General features: G+C 58.4%; 1 protein-coding gene across 3 annotated transcripts; it reads left to right on the top strand.

The window, feature by feature from the left end:
• Nucleotides 1-282: 282 nt before the first annotated feature.
• Nucleotides 283-16,062, top strand: PWWP3A (PWWP domain containing 3A, DNA repair factor). 3 transcript variants are annotated; one of them, XM_072948109.1, is made up of 14 exons: nucleotides 283-371; nucleotides 1,349-1,477; nucleotides 2,036-2,121; nucleotides 3,215-3,285; nucleotides 4,870-5,613; nucleotides 6,594-6,695; nucleotides 8,397-8,467; nucleotides 9,680-9,756; nucleotides 10,164-10,224; nucleotides 11,736-11,811; nucleotides 12,205-12,255; nucleotides 12,779-13,215; nucleotides 14,323-14,411; nucleotides 15,750-16,062. In XM_072948109.1, exons 2-14 carry the CDS (start codon nucleotides 1,421-1,423, stop codon nucleotides 15,802-15,804), a joined length of 1,977 nt encoding a protein of 658 aa, XP_072804210.1. In that variant the 5' UTR covers nucleotides 283-371; nucleotides 1,349-1,420; the 3' UTR covers nucleotides 15,805-16,062. The 3 variants fall into 3 exon arrangements, with proteins under 3 accessions (XP_072804210.1, XP_072804209.1, XP_072804211.1); XM_072948108.1 differs by having other exon boundaries at nucleotides 355-493; XM_072948110.1 differs by lacking the exons at nucleotides 283-371; nucleotides 2,036-2,121 and adding an exon at nucleotides 403-493.
• The last annotated feature ends 1,089 nt before the right edge of the window (nucleotides 16,063-17,151 follow it).

Raw genomic sequence — 17,151 nt, 5'->3', positions numbered from 1 at the left:
GCCTGGGCCGGGAGGAGCCTCGAGGGGCCTGGAGAGGCAGAGGCGGGGAGGGAGGCGCCGGGCGCCGAGGGCGGGGCGCACACCCAGCGGGGGCCGGGCCCTCAGGGCCTCGCGCGGGCGCGGCCGGGAACATGGAAGCCCCCGCCATCGTCGCCCAACTTGCGCCCGCCCGGCCGTCAGTCAGACTCGCGCGCGCGCACCCGCCCGCCCGTCAGTCAGCGCCCGGCCGGGCGGAAGGGGCGGGGCCGCGGCGCGGGCGCGGGCTCCCCATTGGCCAACTGTGGGGGCGGTGCTTGGCCACGCCGCGAGGCTGGCCCCGCCCCCGGCCCGCGGGAGCGGCGGCGGCGGCGGCGGCGGCGGCGTTGGAGGCGGTGAGCGTGGGCGCGGGCGGCGGCGCTTGGGGCCGCGCGGGTGCGACCGCCGTTGGGTCGCCGCGGCCTCGTCGCCCTCCGCGCCAGGCTTGGGACGCCGTGCTGGGGAGGCCGGGCGCCCGGTGAGCCCGGCGGGCTGCACCCCTCGGGTCGGCCGGGCGGGGGCTGAGGCGGTGGGGCCGGGCCTGGGGGGAGGGGCGGACCTCGAAGGAGGCTCCCCGTGACCCCTGCCTCTGCTCGCTGAACACCCTCCGTCGCTGTCTGAACCCCTGCTGACCTGCCTGAACCCCACCTCTACTCCCCGACCCCCACTTCTGCCTGTCACCCCTCTGCTGCCTAAACCCTCATCTCAGTTCCCTCAACCCCTCTGCTGCCTGAACCCCCACCTCTGCTTCCTCAACCTGCTTTGCTAACTAGACCCCGCTCCTGCTATGGCGACCCCCCGTTTGCATAGTTGCACCCCCTCCCCGCCCCCAGCTGCTTTTCTATCACCAGCCAGACCAGCCGTCCCTACTGATGTAATGAGCGGTCTGCAGCTGTCCCCGTCCTTTCAGGGACATGGCAGCCGGCAGAGCGGTCCTTTTCCTCCGATTTTATTTTTTTGCGCGGTGGTCAGCTGTTAACTCCCCAAACAGGGGAGGGTTGTAAGCTTTGATTGTTTAAAACGCCTCTTGTCCCGAGGTCCGAGGCAGGCCTTCAGCACAGAAATGATTTATTCAGGAGCCTTTTAAAAATAATCTAGACAGAACCTTGGGGAGGGAATTTGTCTGTATTTTATTTATGAAAAAAATTCAGGCGTCTCCCTAGGTACAGAGCCATTCATTTCTCTTTGGCACTGAGCCTCTCAGTGCCAGATGATGGAATTGAACCATCTACTTGAGGATCAAGCCCCCGCTAACCTTTGCCCTTGAGGGTTGTGTCTGCGTTGAAATCGAAAACAAAGAATGTTAAAAACCACCGTGCAAATTCTGTTGCAGGGCACATCGCGTCAGACCTTCAAGTGCTCTGTTTGTGCCAAATCATTACCACTTGCCACATGAGTCTAAATCATGACGGATGCCAAGTATGTCCTCTGCCGATGGAAAAAGCGATTATGGCCTGCAAAGGTGACAGCCATTATTTCAATAATTTCAGGAATTAGAAATGACTTTCGAGTGACAAGTAAAATCTTTATCAGGAGATACCTAGGAGTTACTTCAGTGAAATAATTGAGTCAGAACAGTTGGCGCTCCTCTCTGTTGGCACTGTTTCTCCTTCCCCATGTAATGGGGTTTTGGTCGAGTGCTTACAAGGTTATAGTTCCGGAAGTGTCTTTTTTTTCCCACGGTAAAAAAAATTTTTTTTTTTTTAACAGAGCCAGCTATAAAAAGGCATGTAAGGCTGTAACTCAAGGAAATGTCTGGCAGCGAGGCCTGGTAGTAAATAATGGGAGACTTTCCAGCAACGTGGTAGGAAGGGCGCCAGATTACGAGGCAAAACCAAGGTCCTAGTCTGGGTCTGCGCCATCCCTTCAGGCCTCAGTTTCCTGGTCTCAGAAGTCCTGTGGTTCATATCCCTTAAGAATCATCTACTGCATTTGCATTTATGTCTTGCCAGTGCTTCTTGCCTTGGGTCAACTGTTTGTTGTGTCTTAATAACAAGGATTTTTTTTTTTTTGGACGTAGGTCTTGTCTGGAAATGAGAAGTCAGCAAAAAATAAGAGAAAAAAGGAATTTTTTCTAAATGTTCAGATACTCTCCCTAGACAAAAAGCTAAGTGTTGTGTTTTTTCCATATGGGATTTCTGACACCACACCTCCCACCCTCTGACCCTCCCCCCAAAAAGCTCTTCAGGGCTTCTCTCTTTAGTTACTGTGAGGGCTTGTAATAACCCTGAGAGGAGAACAGCTGCTTTTATTTTATGCAAGTTTGGAAGTTGATCTGTATGAGTATTACGTGTGCTCTCCAGAGAGGTGAGCACAAAAATAGAGTAAGTGCAGGTTAAACGCTAGGTCAGCGCTTGTTGGGGGCCGAGTAGGGATACTTCCTTCCCAGAGATTTATTTGTGTGTCTTTTTTGCAGAAACTTGTGTGACAGCCCCATGAGTTTGGAATATTTGATGTCTGGGCCTGTCCCTCTAATAAACTTGTTTAGCACTGAGAAGGCAAAGGCATGGGTGTGTGGTAGCGCGTTACTGTTGAGCTCTTGATTGCCCGTGATGGAAGGATGTAGATCGTGTGGAGTGATTAAAATGCCCAGATCGTGTGTGACTGTGGCATCGGTATGTCCAGCGGGAGAATTCCCAGTTCTGAATAGAGAATAAAACCAAGTCGGCTGCAGCCCCAGCTTCCCCGGGTCCCCTTCCCCCTTTCTTCAGAGCTACTCCTAAGCCTGCTTTGTCCGCAGCCCACAGTTTCCCCGAGGCTGGGAAGGTAATTGAATACTTGAGTTTAAAAGGAAAGCACATCCTTTTAAACTAAAACACACCTGCTGGGCTGTAAACAGCTTTTAGTGACATTATCATCTACTCTGAAAACCTAACAAAGGAGTTATTTGTGCAGTTGAAAGTAGGATTTGCCTCATAAAAGTCACAATTTGAATTCATTTTTACTCTTATATCCAGCCAATCCTTTCTGTCTTAAAAAGGGAAAAGAAAAAAAAAACCCAGAAAAACATTCATCAGGGTCCTTGCTGCCTCTAACCTCCCCGCACAGGAATTCCTAGTTGGCTGTGACTTCTGGTTTACGTGGAAGGGTGCGAAGGAAGAAAACGGGTCTAATTCTTTTGTCATCTGAGGAAAAACATGTTTGAAAACGTCTCTGTGGCATTGCTGGTGGCGCCTAACGGCCGTTTCTGTCCCTGCAGAATTACGGTGAGAAGCTCGGGGGCCAAGATCCTGAAGAAGGCTCACATTGAAGGCATCGCTTCCTCACTAGGTGAGAGCACGTTGACGAGTGCCCGTTAGGTTAGAACAGAGGCGGCGGTGGCTTGGGAGAAGGTGGGGACTTGGCTCTCCGAGTGCAGGGTGACCCTGTGCTCCGTTTTCTCCCTTTGTGCAGGGGAACGTGATTCCCTGAGCTGAGGAAGAAAAATGGATCTGCTTTCTTAGGCCTCTCTAGAATTTGTCCCTGGAGCCCATCCTGTTGTTGGCTCCTGGACGGGCCCCTGGCAGTGTCAGGGTCCACGGGTCACGTCTGTGGCCTGCAGAGCACACTGCTCGGGTGCGCTTCCCTGAAGAAAGGGGGAGAGGCTTTTCCTCCGTCCCTCCCTTGTTTTTTGTTTGTTTGTTTGTTTTTGGGTTTTGGTGCATATCACATGGTGAGGCTGTAAACTGGTCCTGTTGCTGGTCCAGTCTCTGCCAGAAGTTTGAGAAGCAGTTGGGTGTGCATTTAAATTCCATCGCTGAGCCCTGGGGAGAAAGAACGGCGTGACCACCAGCAGCAGCCTTGCTGCCACCGCTGGCGACACAGCTCTCAGGGTGGGGGCCAGGCCGCTGGGCAGTGGGGCGCTTTGACTCCCGCCGGAGCCCGGCTCAGCCCCAACAGCCCTGCACACAGGGCGCCTGCTCCCTAGGGCCCGCACTTCCACAGACCTGCGTGCGAACGCGTTTTTTTCTCTCCTCAAAGTGAGAGTGCCTATTCCGTGTGCAGAGAACTTTTTGTCCTGTGGGAAGGTCCACCAGGGTTCCTTCCACTGGTGTCTATGACATAGGGTCTGTTCTCCTGTGTCTTTGGAAAAACAGCTCTTGTTCAAAGCAGGACACACACCTCCGGCAGTGTTGACATCAACCCTTGGGCGCCGTCGCCGCTTGTGGAGACCGTGTTGGGGGGCTGGTTATTTGTGGGTGCCTTTAACGTCAAACGGGAAACACTGTGCTGACTGCGGTATTATGCCTGTTGAGCTGTGGTGCTGCATCCATCATCTTGTTCAAATAAATAGCGCCGTGCTTCTGTGTCGGAACGAACGAATAAAAACTGTTGCAGCGAGGAGGTCAGGCTGAAATTCCAGGGCCCGAGATGCTGCTTTCTGGCTTTGAAATGCCCTTGCAAAGAAGGATGGGCAGTTTAGCAGCCCACAAAGAGCCTTTTCGTCGGCTGTTTCTCACCCCACCCCACCCCACCCCCACCCGAGAATACGTGGCCAGCAGAGTTCTTTATTTAGTTGGCACGGGTTTGTATTGACTCTGATTGAATTTGAAATCTTCAGGCTGAGGGAAGATTTGAGGCGCATGTGAATACGTTTTGCTGGTGGTGTTGTTCTGTAACCTGGAGGAATTTATCTTTGTAACCCAAACAGGTTAGGGTCAGTCCACTTGCTTTTTGAAAGCACGAAGCCTGGCAGCCCTGAACCCCAGCTGTTGTTTTGTGGCCTGAGTCCCTGGTTTGGACAACGTAGGTGAGGGCCTCCCTGCAGGTCCGGGCGAGCGGTCGCAGAGCGGCACCCGAGCTCACAGAACAGAGCTGCGTGTCGGTGCCTGGGGCTCCGACATCCCCAGGCTAAGTCCATTCTCTGTCCCCCAGCTTCCCCGAACCAGGTCCCCGTCGCGCCCCTGGAGGAGTTGGCCTACAGACGATCGCTTCGGGTGGCTCTGGATGTTTTGAACGAGAGAACACACTTGTGTCAGGAAAGCTCTTTGACAGCAGAAAGGCCCACTCTGTCTCCAAGGGTGAAGCCTGCGGGGCTCGCCCCCTTGCTCCGAGACCCTAGCTCTTTGCCTTTGCTCCATGAGGACATGTCGGGCCAGCTCGGGCCTGAGAGGAGGGGGTGTGCACACCAGGGGCCGTCAGCTTCACCCACTCATGAAAGGGACCCCACGTGCAAAGTGGACCCCAAGAAGAGGCTTGGGACAGGGGGAAGCCCACCCAACCCGGTGGTCTCCTCGGGCGGTGGTGGTTCTCAGGACAGTCGTGGATCAAGAGTACAGCGGAAAACCCGGAGCACCCTGAGTAAGAGGAGGAGGAATCCAGCTCAGGAGAGCGGCTTGTGTCAGAAGGCCCCTCTGTCTTCAGAGGGAGCTGGTGAAGAGGAGAGTGAGATGAGGGCAGGCGGCCTGGTGGGCCTGCACTCGCCTCCCAGAGCTGCGGAGGAGGGTCCACTGGCCCGTGAGGGCCACCTGGAGGTGCCTTTGGGTGGCCCCTCTGTCCCAGATGCTCACGGCCGCCCCGCCGAGCAGCTGTGCCCGGGTGGCAGCCAGAGGCTGAGGGTACATGTGGCTCCACGCAGCCCCGCAGAGGAGACTGGAAGCGTCCGTCTCACCGAGGAAGGTAAGGTCTCCACCAGGGCTGGGTCTCGGCACCGGGGTCGGGAGGCGCTTGGTTCTCCCACGGCCGATTCGCAGCTGGGTGCCCATTTGTTTTTAACCAGATCCTAATAAGATCGTTACCAAAGTAGATCCTGAGCAGAGATTTTCCCAAATCCTTTTTGTCTGTCTCTCTTACTGGGCTGTAATTATTTCAGCTGCTCCCAAACTCTCATGTGTTTTTATTTTTGTTCTGAACCAGCGGAGCCCGGCGGAGCACCTCGGCTGGTACGGCGGTAACGCTGTGTCTGCTCCCTGAGGATTAACTCTTTCATTCTTCACTGTTGTGGGAGCCATCATGCATTCCCGTTAAATTGGCAGGAATCTCAAAAGTGATTAACTCACTTAAAAGGCTCCTGACTTTTTCAGAGTTCCTGTGTAGACGTATTTCTGTGTGGCTGCAGCCCTGTGCTGTGCTGTTCTTCTTTTGGACATTGTAGCATCCCACTTAGTTTTGAAATGCTAATGCAGGGATCTTAATTTCTGCGTGGTTGGGTACCCCGAGCTCTCCTGCTCCACACAGACCCGTACTCGGCGTTTCTGCCTTTATTCTGCTCCTTTCAAGAGGCTGCCTCCCTGGCTCATTGGAAGCGCAGAAACAGGAGCCCCTGAGCCGTTTTCTTCAGAGGAGGTGGCTGCCTGCCACCTTGTCCCAGAGCCGCGCTTCCCCCCACCCCCAATCCCGGGTGGTCTGGCTAAGGGGCAGGCCACACGGAAGGACCTCTCACCCGATTCCTCCACTTCCCGAGCTCCCGGGTGCCTGCTTCTTCCACCCCGCTTGCTCATCTGTCTTTTAAACGTGCTCTGACCCAGACGGTCGGTCCCAGTCTGCATTTGAAAGTGGGAAAATCTGTGTCACGGGGCCTGTGCTGCTCGCACCAACATTTTCTTGGGGTGAGTCCCCAGGACCGCGACAGTGACAGTCTCATCTTCTGTGACCGACAGCCCATCAGTCTTCCGAAGAGGCACGGGAGCTTGATCCTGTTCGCTCCGTCCTGGAGGAGGACGAGGAGGACGAGGAGCCCCCAAGGATCCTCCTGTATCGTGGTGAGAAGCAGCCTCAGGGTGCGGGGCAGTGGCGGCTCCCGGCACCCCGCCGCTGTCTGTCCTGCGCAGAGTCCTTGCCCAGCGCCGAGGGGAGAGGCGCTGGGGAAGAGGACAGCCAAGCGGTTAAGTGGGCTCTGTCGCCACCGCTTGGGTGTGGCCTGATGCTGCCTCGCGGGCCTCCGGGGATGGTGTGCATGTCCATCTGTCCGTCCCGAGAGGCAGGGTCTCCAGCCCAGGGTGCCTCCAACGTGTGCACTGCACCATGTCCTCTCTGAGAAGGGATCAGACACAGGCCTGACGTCCCAACTGACGACAGATGGAAACTTAATTTGCTTGAAACAAAATCGTTTAGAGCCGGTTCTGTTTTCAGGCTCACCTGTGAACCATTCATCTTAGCCTGGTCTGGGTGGGTTGTTGTTTTCTTCAATCTTTTCGTTTTGAAATAATTGCACATTTCTGGGGTGTTGCAGAAACAGTACAGGGAGGTCCGGGGCGCCTCTCCCCACACAGCCAGGGTGCAGAGCAGGCCTGCGGGGCCCCAGGGCGAGCATATCTGGTCGGTGTGTCACGGCCCGCCGGCCTGACCTGCCCGGTGTGTCTCGGGGTTTTTTCTACATCTCCACAGGGTCTGCTGATTATTCCCGGTGGTGACTAGCTGTCATTTACCGGGAGTGATGTCGCTCACCAGGTCCTCCCTCACCCACCCGGCGTCTGGATGGTTCCACGCCTGGGGGGCTACAGTGCGCCTGGTGTGGATTCTGGGGAGTCACTCCTTGCGGGGTTTCACTGGGCGTGAGAGCGGCACCGTGCCTTTCGCAAAAGGGCATTTCCTTCCTTGTTGCCACCTGAGTGTCGGTCATCTCAGCCCCCAGAAACCCGGATGTTGACTCTTTTCTCCCAGTTTCCCCTTCATTTGGTTTGGGGCTTTTTGCTGCTTTCCGGCTGGCCCCTTAGTTGGCTGTCTGCAGCCGAGACCCATTGTCCTCATGCGGCCCTGCCTCTTTTCTTAGAGAGGAGCTCCCCTCGCGGGGCACCAGCCCCCGCGTGCAGCAGGCGGCCCCCCACCCTGCCCTTGGTCTCCTTTGCCTTCGTGGCCTTCCCGTTGTTGGCCCGGCACGGCAGGCCTCTTCCCCGGCCAGCGTGGATGCAAGCCCGGCTCAGCATGTGCAGGAACAGTCTCTGTTCTCTGCCAGCTTGTTACCTGATTTTTTTTTTTTAACATTTAAGTTGTTTACTTGCTTGGGAACTTTTTTCGTTGAGAATGCAGTTAAATTTTGTTCAGAAATTGGTAGTCATGATTGTTTCAGTAATTTTCTTTCTTCCCTTTTGAAGCCGCCGGCTTCTCAGGCAGGTGAGCCTCACAGAAGTTCAGTTTCAAGTGGGTCTTCATCGTGTGCTTTTGTCTCCCTTTTGTTTACATGCTCACTTTTTTTTAAAAAATGCTTTACTCTGAAATAATCTGAGATTTACAGAGAAGTGGCAAAGGTGCCAGAGCCCCCGTGAGCAGGGCACGTGGTCACCCCAGGAGCCCAGCCCTTCCCTGACCCTCGGATCTCGAGGTCGCGGGAGTGGCAGACCCGTCTCCCGAGTCCTTGGGCTCCGTTACAGGTGCTGCGCTCGCAGGGTTGTGTTCTCAGGCTCTTGAGCCCAGCGCTTGATGGGGCTCTGACTCGTCTCTCTTTGTCTTTCTTCCAATTCTAGAACCACGTTCGTTTGAAGTAGGAATGCTAGTCTGGCTGAAGTACCAAAAATACCCCTTCTGGCCTGCAGTGGTAAGAACTCCCTGCCTGCTCGGGCAGGCCCCCCTGGTCCGGGCGCTGGGACCGGGGCCGGCATTGTCCCTAGGGAAGCGGTGGGTTTGTGGTGTCAGCGTGGGGACGCGCTTACCTGCAGAAGGGGGTCTAATCCTTCCGGTGCAGCTGAGTGGGAGGCTCTTACCAGACAAGCCTAGAAAACCTGTCTCCACGAGAGCTCTGCAGTGCGCTCGTTGGCAGTATTGTGCATTTGGACATTTCCCTGTTGCAGCTCTTTAGTTTCTAGATTCTAGGGTGGGCATCAGTTGTATGTGTAACAAGCAGGTGTTCGGGGCCCTGGCCAAGCCCCCGGGCAGTGGGCGCCCGGCCTCGCAGCTGACGTCTGGGCGCTGCCGCCGGGAGTACTTGAGCTGGAGGCCGCACTCGGCTGCTCTTGCCCCTGCAGGTGCCCCGACTGGCCCCTCTTTGTCCTCTTCCGGCAGAGATGGGCTTCTGACGGTTGTGGCTGTAGTTGTTTAGTTTTTAGGAAGAGACAGTGGCATGTGAATCTGAAAGGTATTTGCCACGATGGAGAAGCTTTTGTTGTCGCGATGAGTCTGATCTCATCTGGGTCAGCATGGCCTCCTGGCCTGCAACAGGTTGCGGGAAGGACAGAGCAGAGGTCCGTGCAGCATTTCAGACAAAGCACAGACTGCGGGTGTACGGGGAGCCTCGGCGCAGCCCTGGGGGGCTGTATATGGGGGCCCCTTGGCCTCTAGCGCTCGCTCCCAGGCAGGCGACATGTTCCCCTGCAGTGGGTGGCCTTCTCCCCAACCTCTGCTCTTTCACCGGTTCCCTGGGGCCCCGCTGGTTCACCCGGGGCTCGCCCGGGGCTCTCGGTGATGCCGGTAGAGGAGGTTCCCCGGCGTGCACAGCGCGGGAGGTGGGAGAGGGGCCGGGCCTTCCCCAGCTGGCTCATGAGCCTTGGGGAGACCCAGCCACGTTGGCACAGGGTAATTTGCTCTCACTACAAACTGGACGGAAGAAACGCCGCCTGACTGTGCTCAGCTGTAAAACCATGGAGAGCGATGCTGGCGGTTTCCCAGCGTTTCCCAGTGTTGGTTTTGCTTCGGTCAGCCCGAGCCGGCCCTGTTCCTTGTCACCTGCTCCACGAGGTGACGTCCGGAAAGTGTCTTAAAACCCACGACCTTCTGGGTCCTTGATACCCTATGTTCTTGGATTTGCCACCAGGTGAAAAGCGTCAGGCGGAGAGACAAGAAAGCAAGTGTGCTTTTTATCGAAGGAAACATGAACCCCAAAGGGAGAGGGTAAACCTGCTGTCTGCTCTTGAGGGTGCCCCCGGGTGGAGGCTGCTTCTGGGGGGCAGAATCCAGAGCCCCACAGGTCCCCTGGCGCCCACTCCCCGAAGGAGCGTCCCAACAAAGGCTGTGTCAGAGGGCCCAGCTGTGCAGTCCTGTTTTCCAGCTTCAAAAGGCAGCCCAGCCAGACGCTGGTTGGATCTTCCATTTTCCCACAGACCGCAGCAGGGTCTGGTCACCAGGGGGGCTGCGAGCAGCCACCTGCCCCAGTCTCTGACTTGCCGTGTGGTTAGCCATCTGCTCGTCCCCACCACCGGCGGCCTGGCTCCGCGGCCCTGCCCACTTCTCAGGGGAAGGGGACTTTGGGTCACAAGATGGAGTCCGTTCCTGCTCACCTTTGCTCACTCTGCTTCCAGCATCACGGTGGCTCTCAGACGGCTGAAGCACTTTGATTGTAGAGAGAAGCAGGCGCTTCTGGTAAGTGCGTGGCCCCTTGTGCTGTTCTCGGTGGCTGGTTTGGGGGCTGGTAACAGTGTCCTCCATGTGGCTCCTGAAACAGCGGCGACTGTGGGCTGGGCTCCGGCCGTGACTTTTGGGATCCTTGCCCTGAATTCCCACCACCACCTGGGAAGTTGCCGGCCTGTTTCCCTGGCCCTGCAGGCGAGGAGCCAGAGGCTGTGTCCTGGAGGACAGGGCAGCCCACACTGAGGCAGGGGCGAGCCTGGGGCCAAGGCTCATGGCGCCTGGTGCCTGTGGGGACGATTGTTCTGCGGCTGCCCCTGGGGCGGGCGCCGTACACCGTGGGCCCCTTGGAGTGGCGTCCCAGCCTGGGGCCTTGAGCCTGAGCACTGACTCGCGCCGGGGAGCAGTGGGCACTCCGCACAGGACTCCCAGGACCCTCTGACCAGCCCCCTTCCGTGGCTTGTCTGCAAGCCCCCAGGAGCTGGTCCAACCAGGGTGCCGTGTGTTACCTGTGAAACACCGCTTTTCATTGTTCCAATTTTGGAAAACACAAACCACGATTGGGCTGGGCAGTGGGCTTCCTGTGTGGGGAGCAGAGTCTGTGAGTGGGTTCCCCGGGCGGGGGCTGCCCAGGGGAACTTCTGCCGACAGGCTGTCCTTCTAAGGACAGCTAGCTGCAGGCCTCAGTTGGGGCAGCTGTGAGGAAGGTCAGCACCCACGCTGGACCCCAGCCTTTACACTCCCGGGGGTCTGGACAGAAAAGAGAATGGGAGTTGTGTTTGGGAGCTGCGTGCCTTAAACACACGAGGAGTGGGCTTTATCACGAGGACGTCTGGGTTGGAGGAGATGGCGCCTGGCCTCGGGTGACCCGGACATGCTGGGGCGTCCGCAGGCCGGCCTCCTGCTTCCTGCTCCCCTAGAAAGGCTGGTTCGAATCCTGACAGGTGCGTGGGGGAGGCATCGGGCCCGTGGTCTCCGAGGACCCTTTCCTGAGGAGCCACACCACCTGCCGTCCCCATGCCGGTCGGCAGGCCTGGCAGCGGCCCCAGGCGCCCTCCTCCAAAGCTGCCCACCACTCGCATCTCGCCCATGGGTCTCCGGTTAATCTTGGTCGTCCTTCCAGCTCAGGGGTCTTCACAACGGTGCTGCCCTTGGTTTGCTGAAAGGCCTGGGGTCCCCTCCTGCCAAGGGCAGCACTTCCTCCAGGCCGACCCTCCCTATTCTGAGCAGTGGGCCCAGAGGCATCTTCTTGTGAGGTGTCTCTCCAGGGGCCCCCAGGCCTCTCCATCTGCTGCCTGTCGCCTATACTTGAGTGTGTTCCCACCCTCCTTCTCTGAGGGTCTTGGGTTCTCTCTCGGTCCTGAGGATCGACCCACAAGTGACTGTTCTCTGAGCAGCCCCAGGCCCTAGGTGTGCCTCGGGAGTCCTGCTTAGGGTCCCCTTTATGGACGAGGAAACGGGATGCAGAAGGTTGGAAGAGCTCCCTGCGGCCTCCCCTGACGCCCACCACCTGGGTCCCGTTGCAGGATCAGGCCAAGGAGGACTTTGACCAGGCCATCGGCTGGTGCGTCTCCCTGATCACCGACTACAGGGTCCGGCTGGGTATGTGGGGGGTGCGGGCGCTCTCACAGGGATGCCCCCAGTGGCCGTCCTGCCGGCCCCTGGCGGCCTTCTCCCCACAGGGGCGGCTGGGCAGGCACCTGGTGGGGGCTGACATCCTGGGCCCACACGGAAGGTGGGTCTCCTCCAAGTCAGAGAAGGTTCCAGCTGTCCCAGGCCTGGCTGCTGGGAGCGTGCAGGCCGTGGCTCGTTAGCAGGCACCCTGCGGCGCTCGCGCCGCACTGCCCGTGCGCTCCCCGGCCCTCCGGCCCTGTCTCCAGCAGGGCTGCTCGGGGCTGGCCGTGAGGTTGGACACCTGGCCGTGCGGCGCTGGAGGGAATGTCCTGAGTGCCCGGCCTCACGTGTGACTGGCTCCCTCTCCTCCTGCCCCCGCAGGCTGCGGCTCTTTCGCTGGCTCCTTCCTGGAGTATTACTCGGCTCGTATAAGTAAGTCCGCCAGCGCCTGCTCCAGATGGGACCTGCTTTCTAGCCCTTCAGGAGCAGCAGCCCTGTGTCTCAGCCCCGGCAGGGTGTGCCTGGTGGGGCGGGGCATCCCAGGTGGACCCAGGCTGTGCGGCCGCCCCCGGTCCATTGGTTTTCTCCCTGCTGTGGGGCCCGGACAGTAGCTCCAAGTGCACACCCACCGCTGTTGCCGGTGCCTGCCCATGTGATCCACTGAGTGGGAAGCCTCGCCCGATGCTGGAGCATCCAGCCGACCCTTCCCTCTGGCTTTCCTGGGCCTCGATTTTCCGTGACTCTGGTCATTTTGGAGGAGGGGCCGGGCAAAGGGCAGAGCTGGGGAGAGAAGGGAGAGTCCTGTCAGAGGAAGATCCCTTGGGGAACATGGCAGTTCCTGCTTGAGCCACTGTCTCGGACCCGAGGTCTCCGTGGTCTGCCCGCTGTCTAGCCTGGCCCATGTGGTTGCCAAGGGTGCCTGCAGTCAGTGAGAGGATGTGTGCTTTCTCCGCAGGCTACCCTGTCCGCAAGTCCATCCAGCAGGATGTCCTGGGCACGAGGTTCCCCCAGCTGAGCAAGGGGGACCCCGAGGAGCCTGTGGCAGGGAGCCCCCCAGGCAGGAGGCAGGCCTGCAAGAAAGTCCTCCCCGACCGGTCCCGGGCTGCCCGGGACCGGGCCAACCAGAAGCTGGTAGAGTACATTGTGAAGGCCAGGGGCGCGGAGAGCCACCTGCGGGCCATCTTGAAGAACAGGAAGCCGTCCAGGTGGCTGAAGACGTTCATGAACTCGGGTCAGTACGTGACGTGTGTGGAGACGTACCTGGAGGATGAGGAGCAGCTAGACCTGGTGGTGAAGTACCTGCAGGGCGTCTGCCAGGAGGCGGGCAGCAGGGCGCTGGCGCGTGCCAACGGGGACAGGGTCCGCTTCGTCCTGGATGTGCTTCTGCCTGAGGTCAGTGGCCGGCAGCCCTTCTGTGCAGGGGGTCCAGGGAGGGGGGCTGTGGCCAGAGCCCCAGACCAGCTGCCCAGGGATAGGGTTCAGCCCGATGTCCTCCAAAAGTCCTCCTCGGGCCAGTGTGGCATGGAGCCATCTGTGGGCAGGGCCTGGGGTCTGGGTGCCTGAACCTCTCCGTGGCTCAGGGGCCGGGGCTGCAGCCTCGGCCCCTGCAAGTAGTCACTGTGCAGGGGGAGAAGTTCCTTGAGGAAGGGGAGTTGTAACTCTGCCTGATGGACTTAGCTGGGGCACCCATGGGGCAAGGAGTGGGCACACCACTGCTCTGGGGTTTTTTTGAGTCCAGAGCGAGCACTGCCCTGCATGTGCGGAAGAACATCCCTAAACTCAGCAGTTTTGAGCTTTTTTTTTTTTTTTTTTTTAACATTTTTATTGATTCATAATTATTTTACAGTGTTGTGTCACGTTTTGAGCTTTTTTACTGTGAAAGTTTCAAATATTTAAAAAATAAAACAGCATCAAGAACCCATTCTCCGACTGGAGTAATGACCTCCTTTCGCACGTGCCTCCCGTCCCCTCCTTCTGGACTTTTTATCCTTAAGGACTTCAGTGTGAATCCCCAAAATGGGCAGTCCTGCCCCCAGGGACCCCGGGCCATGTCTGGGGCCTCTGTGGCCGTCAGAACCGGGGGCCCCGGGCGTCCTGTGGCGGGGCGGGGAGGACGTGTGGTGCCCTGGTGTGTGCCTCGGGGAATCCTTCTGAAGTGGCCACAGTACTGCTGTCTCATCTGAAAAAATTAACGAGTCCTTGGTGTCAAGTGTCTATTGTGTATTCAAGTTACCGTTCTGTACTTTTTTTTGTCTGTGAACGTTCACATTTTTTAACTGCTCTTTTTCGTTTGGGTCCTATTTTTTATTCTCTGCCTTTAGTGATGTGAACGCTCACCTCTCATCAACAGAGCGTTGTTGGTTTAATTTGGGAACCTCGTTACAGGCAGAGGTTTCGCAGGTTGTGCACCTGTCTCTGCACTGTTAGCTGGGAGGTGTCCGGAGGCTGGTGCGGGCCGCTGGGCCTGGCCTGGGCCTGACCCGTGCTGCCCTCTCGTAGGCCATCATTTGCGCGATCTCTGCAGTGGACGCAGTGGATTACAAGACGGCCGAGGAGAAGTACATCCGAGGACCGTCGCTTGGCCACCGGTAGGCCGCTCGAAGCGCCATCCCCACCTCCGCACACACTGGTAGCCATGCCTCAGGGCCCCTTTCCTGGCGCATCAGCCCAGGTGGATGCCCAGTGGGTACGTGGACCACAGGAGCCTAGGAGGCACCAGATGGACCCAGCGAAGCCAGCGGTGGCCATTCCTGTCTTACGGGGGCCCAGGGTCTCTCAGCTGGTCCACCGTGCCCCGTGTCCTTGGCGGGGCTGACAGCCTCCCTGATGCTCTGCCCCGTTGCTCTGGCCCCGTGGCTGTTTGCAGAAACAGCTAGGTTAAGCAGTGGCAGCTGCCCGCCGTCCCTGGCCGCCCAGAAGAAGGCTGTGATCAAGATGTTTCTCCGGAGCTGGTGTGCTGCGCCGCCCTTGGGCTGGTGGCCTCCTGAGCCCCTAATCCCCTGTCTGGGCGGGCTGCCAGGCCTTGCCGGGAGCAGGCGGGGCCCGCGTGGCAGTGACAGGCTGAAGACTCAACTAGACTCACAGGCAGGGCCTCCGCCTGGGCGCCCGGGCACTGTGTGGTCCAGGCCGCCACCCCGGGACCCCTTCCTCCCTGGGCATGGCCCTGGGTGCATCACCGGCTCGCGGTGGACAGCTGTCCACGGGAGTGACCGGGGCTCTGTTCCCCAGAGGTCTGACCCACTGAAATGACAGAGGAGGAAGGGCCTTGGGAATCAGAGGTGTCTTTTCTGCCCTGGGTCTAAGTGATTGGACCCAGCATGCTCTGTACCCAAGGCGAAGGCACTGTTCCCTGGAGAGAGTGAGGGTGGGCGGTGTCTCCCGTCCCTCCGTCCGTGGAGCTGGCTGGCGGGAAGATTGTGAATCCTCTGCAGCCTCCACTGCCCAGACCCTCAGACATCCCGTAGGGGTGAGGGTCGCGTGTCATGCATCACCACCCTCTGTCCCTTGCGCCCCGGGGTTGTGCTGCGAGGGGTCTGGAGCGGTTTCGCAGTGTCTCCATTGCGGTGTCCTTGGGCGGCTGTCCCGCATCCTCGCCGGCCGTCGCCCTCAGGACCAGTGCTGGGATTTTTCTTAATAGAGAATCACTTAAGTGCAGTTTGGCATTTTATAATCTTTTGTGTTTAGTTTATTTTTTCATTGTGTTGAGATACATGTAACATGAAATTCACCATCTTACCCACTTCTCAGTGCACAGCTCAGAGGCAGTAAGCGCATTCACTGTCATGCGACCCTCCCCACCACCATCTCGAGCTGTCTTGTCTTGCCAAAGCCTGAAACCCTGTCCTCATGAAACACTGACTTCTCTGTTTATGTTGTATAGAACACAATTAATGACTGAAATGAAGTTTTCGCCTTTTGTCTTAAAGGGAAAAGGAAATATTTGATAACCAGCTCCTGGAAGCAAGGAATCGGCGTTGCTGAGGCTGGAGGAGGCTGTGCTCGTGCCTGGGAGTCCCGGGACCGCGGGCTGGGCAGTGTTTTCCTCCCTGTGTCTGTGGGGTATCTTTCTGGCTCTCCTGGAAGTTACAGTTCCTGGAGGGTTTTAAAGGACAAAGCTGCATTTTTTTTTTATTTCACTTCAGTGGCTGTGCCTGTGCTGTATGCGTTCATAGAAGGTGCACATTTGTTTTTTATGTTAAAAAGCATCGTATCCGACATTAAACAGGAGTTTTAGACAGACTCTGGTACAAGCCTACAGTTCCCAAGACATCAGCGTAGTTCGACTGCCTCCGTGCTCCATGCCTCTGACTCATTCCAAGGACAGCCGGTGTTAGTCAGGGTCAGGCAGAGCCTCAGACCCGCTGCTTTCCCGTGTCTGGCCTCCGCTGTGGCCCTTGAGCCGAGTGCAGGCCGAACCCGAATCTCTCTGCCTCTTTCCACTCGGCCCCGGTGCAGGGACTGAGCCTGGCCACCCTCCTGGACAGCTGAGACGGCCCCACGGTGAAGGCATGTGCGGCCGGGGCCAGGTGCAGCCAGGGCAGACACGAGCACACCAGCCCAGGCCCAGCGTCCAGACACCCAGAGCAGGAGCGGGTCCCAGTGCTGAGGTGCCCAGGGCGGCTCCCCGGCCCTGGGGACGCAGCTTGGCACCCGCAGTGGAGCACTTACGCTTCGGTGAGGCCGCGAGGCCAGTCCTGAGCCCCTGCCGCGTGGTCGCCGTGCACTCAGCATCGCATCCGCAGGCCTGAGAAGGGCGAGCTCTGGCAGCCCCGCTGCGGAGTCTGCCCTGGTTGGCCTGAGGGGCTCCCAGCTCACTGCTGTGGCCCGCTCCCTTCTAGAAAAGTCCAACCGCGCGACCCTTGGACAGCGAGCACCACAAGATGGGTTGGGGTGGAGAGTGGGGGCCTGTGGGTGGGGGTCCTGGCAGGAGCACAGTGCTGCTGTGAAGTGTTCTGTGTGTCTCTGTGCCCAGCTCTGGTTGTGGAGCTGAGCCGTTGACTGACATTAAACACCGTTTCGCAGCCCTGCCTCTTCTCGCCCGGGCCCGCGCACAGCCCGCCTCTGCTCAGGCAAGCTGCGCTGTCCCTGATGGCCGCTTCCTGAAGCCTGTTCCTCAGTGCGCAAGTTCACCCAGTGGAGTGGATGCCTGCCAGGTCTGCGGCGCGGGTGCATGCTGGGCCCCTGCTCCCAGTCCCATGCCCGCAGGTGTCTCCGCTCCCGGCGCTCCCTGTGTCCACGTTGTCTGGCTTCTGAGGACGTTTGCCTTAAAACTGCGCCCTAGAGCCAGTGGGGCTGGCAGTGCTGGGGGTGGGAGTCTGTTGATACCCT

This window comes from Vicugna pacos, chromosome 22, assembly GCF_048564905.1.
Source record: "Vicugna pacos chromosome 22, VicPac4, whole genome shotgun sequence".
NCBI lineage: Eukaryota > Metazoa > Chordata > Mammalia > Artiodactyla > Camelidae > Vicugna > Vicugna pacos.
Note: the sequence above shows the minus strand (reverse complement) of the source record. Positions and strands in the feature narration are given on the sequence as shown.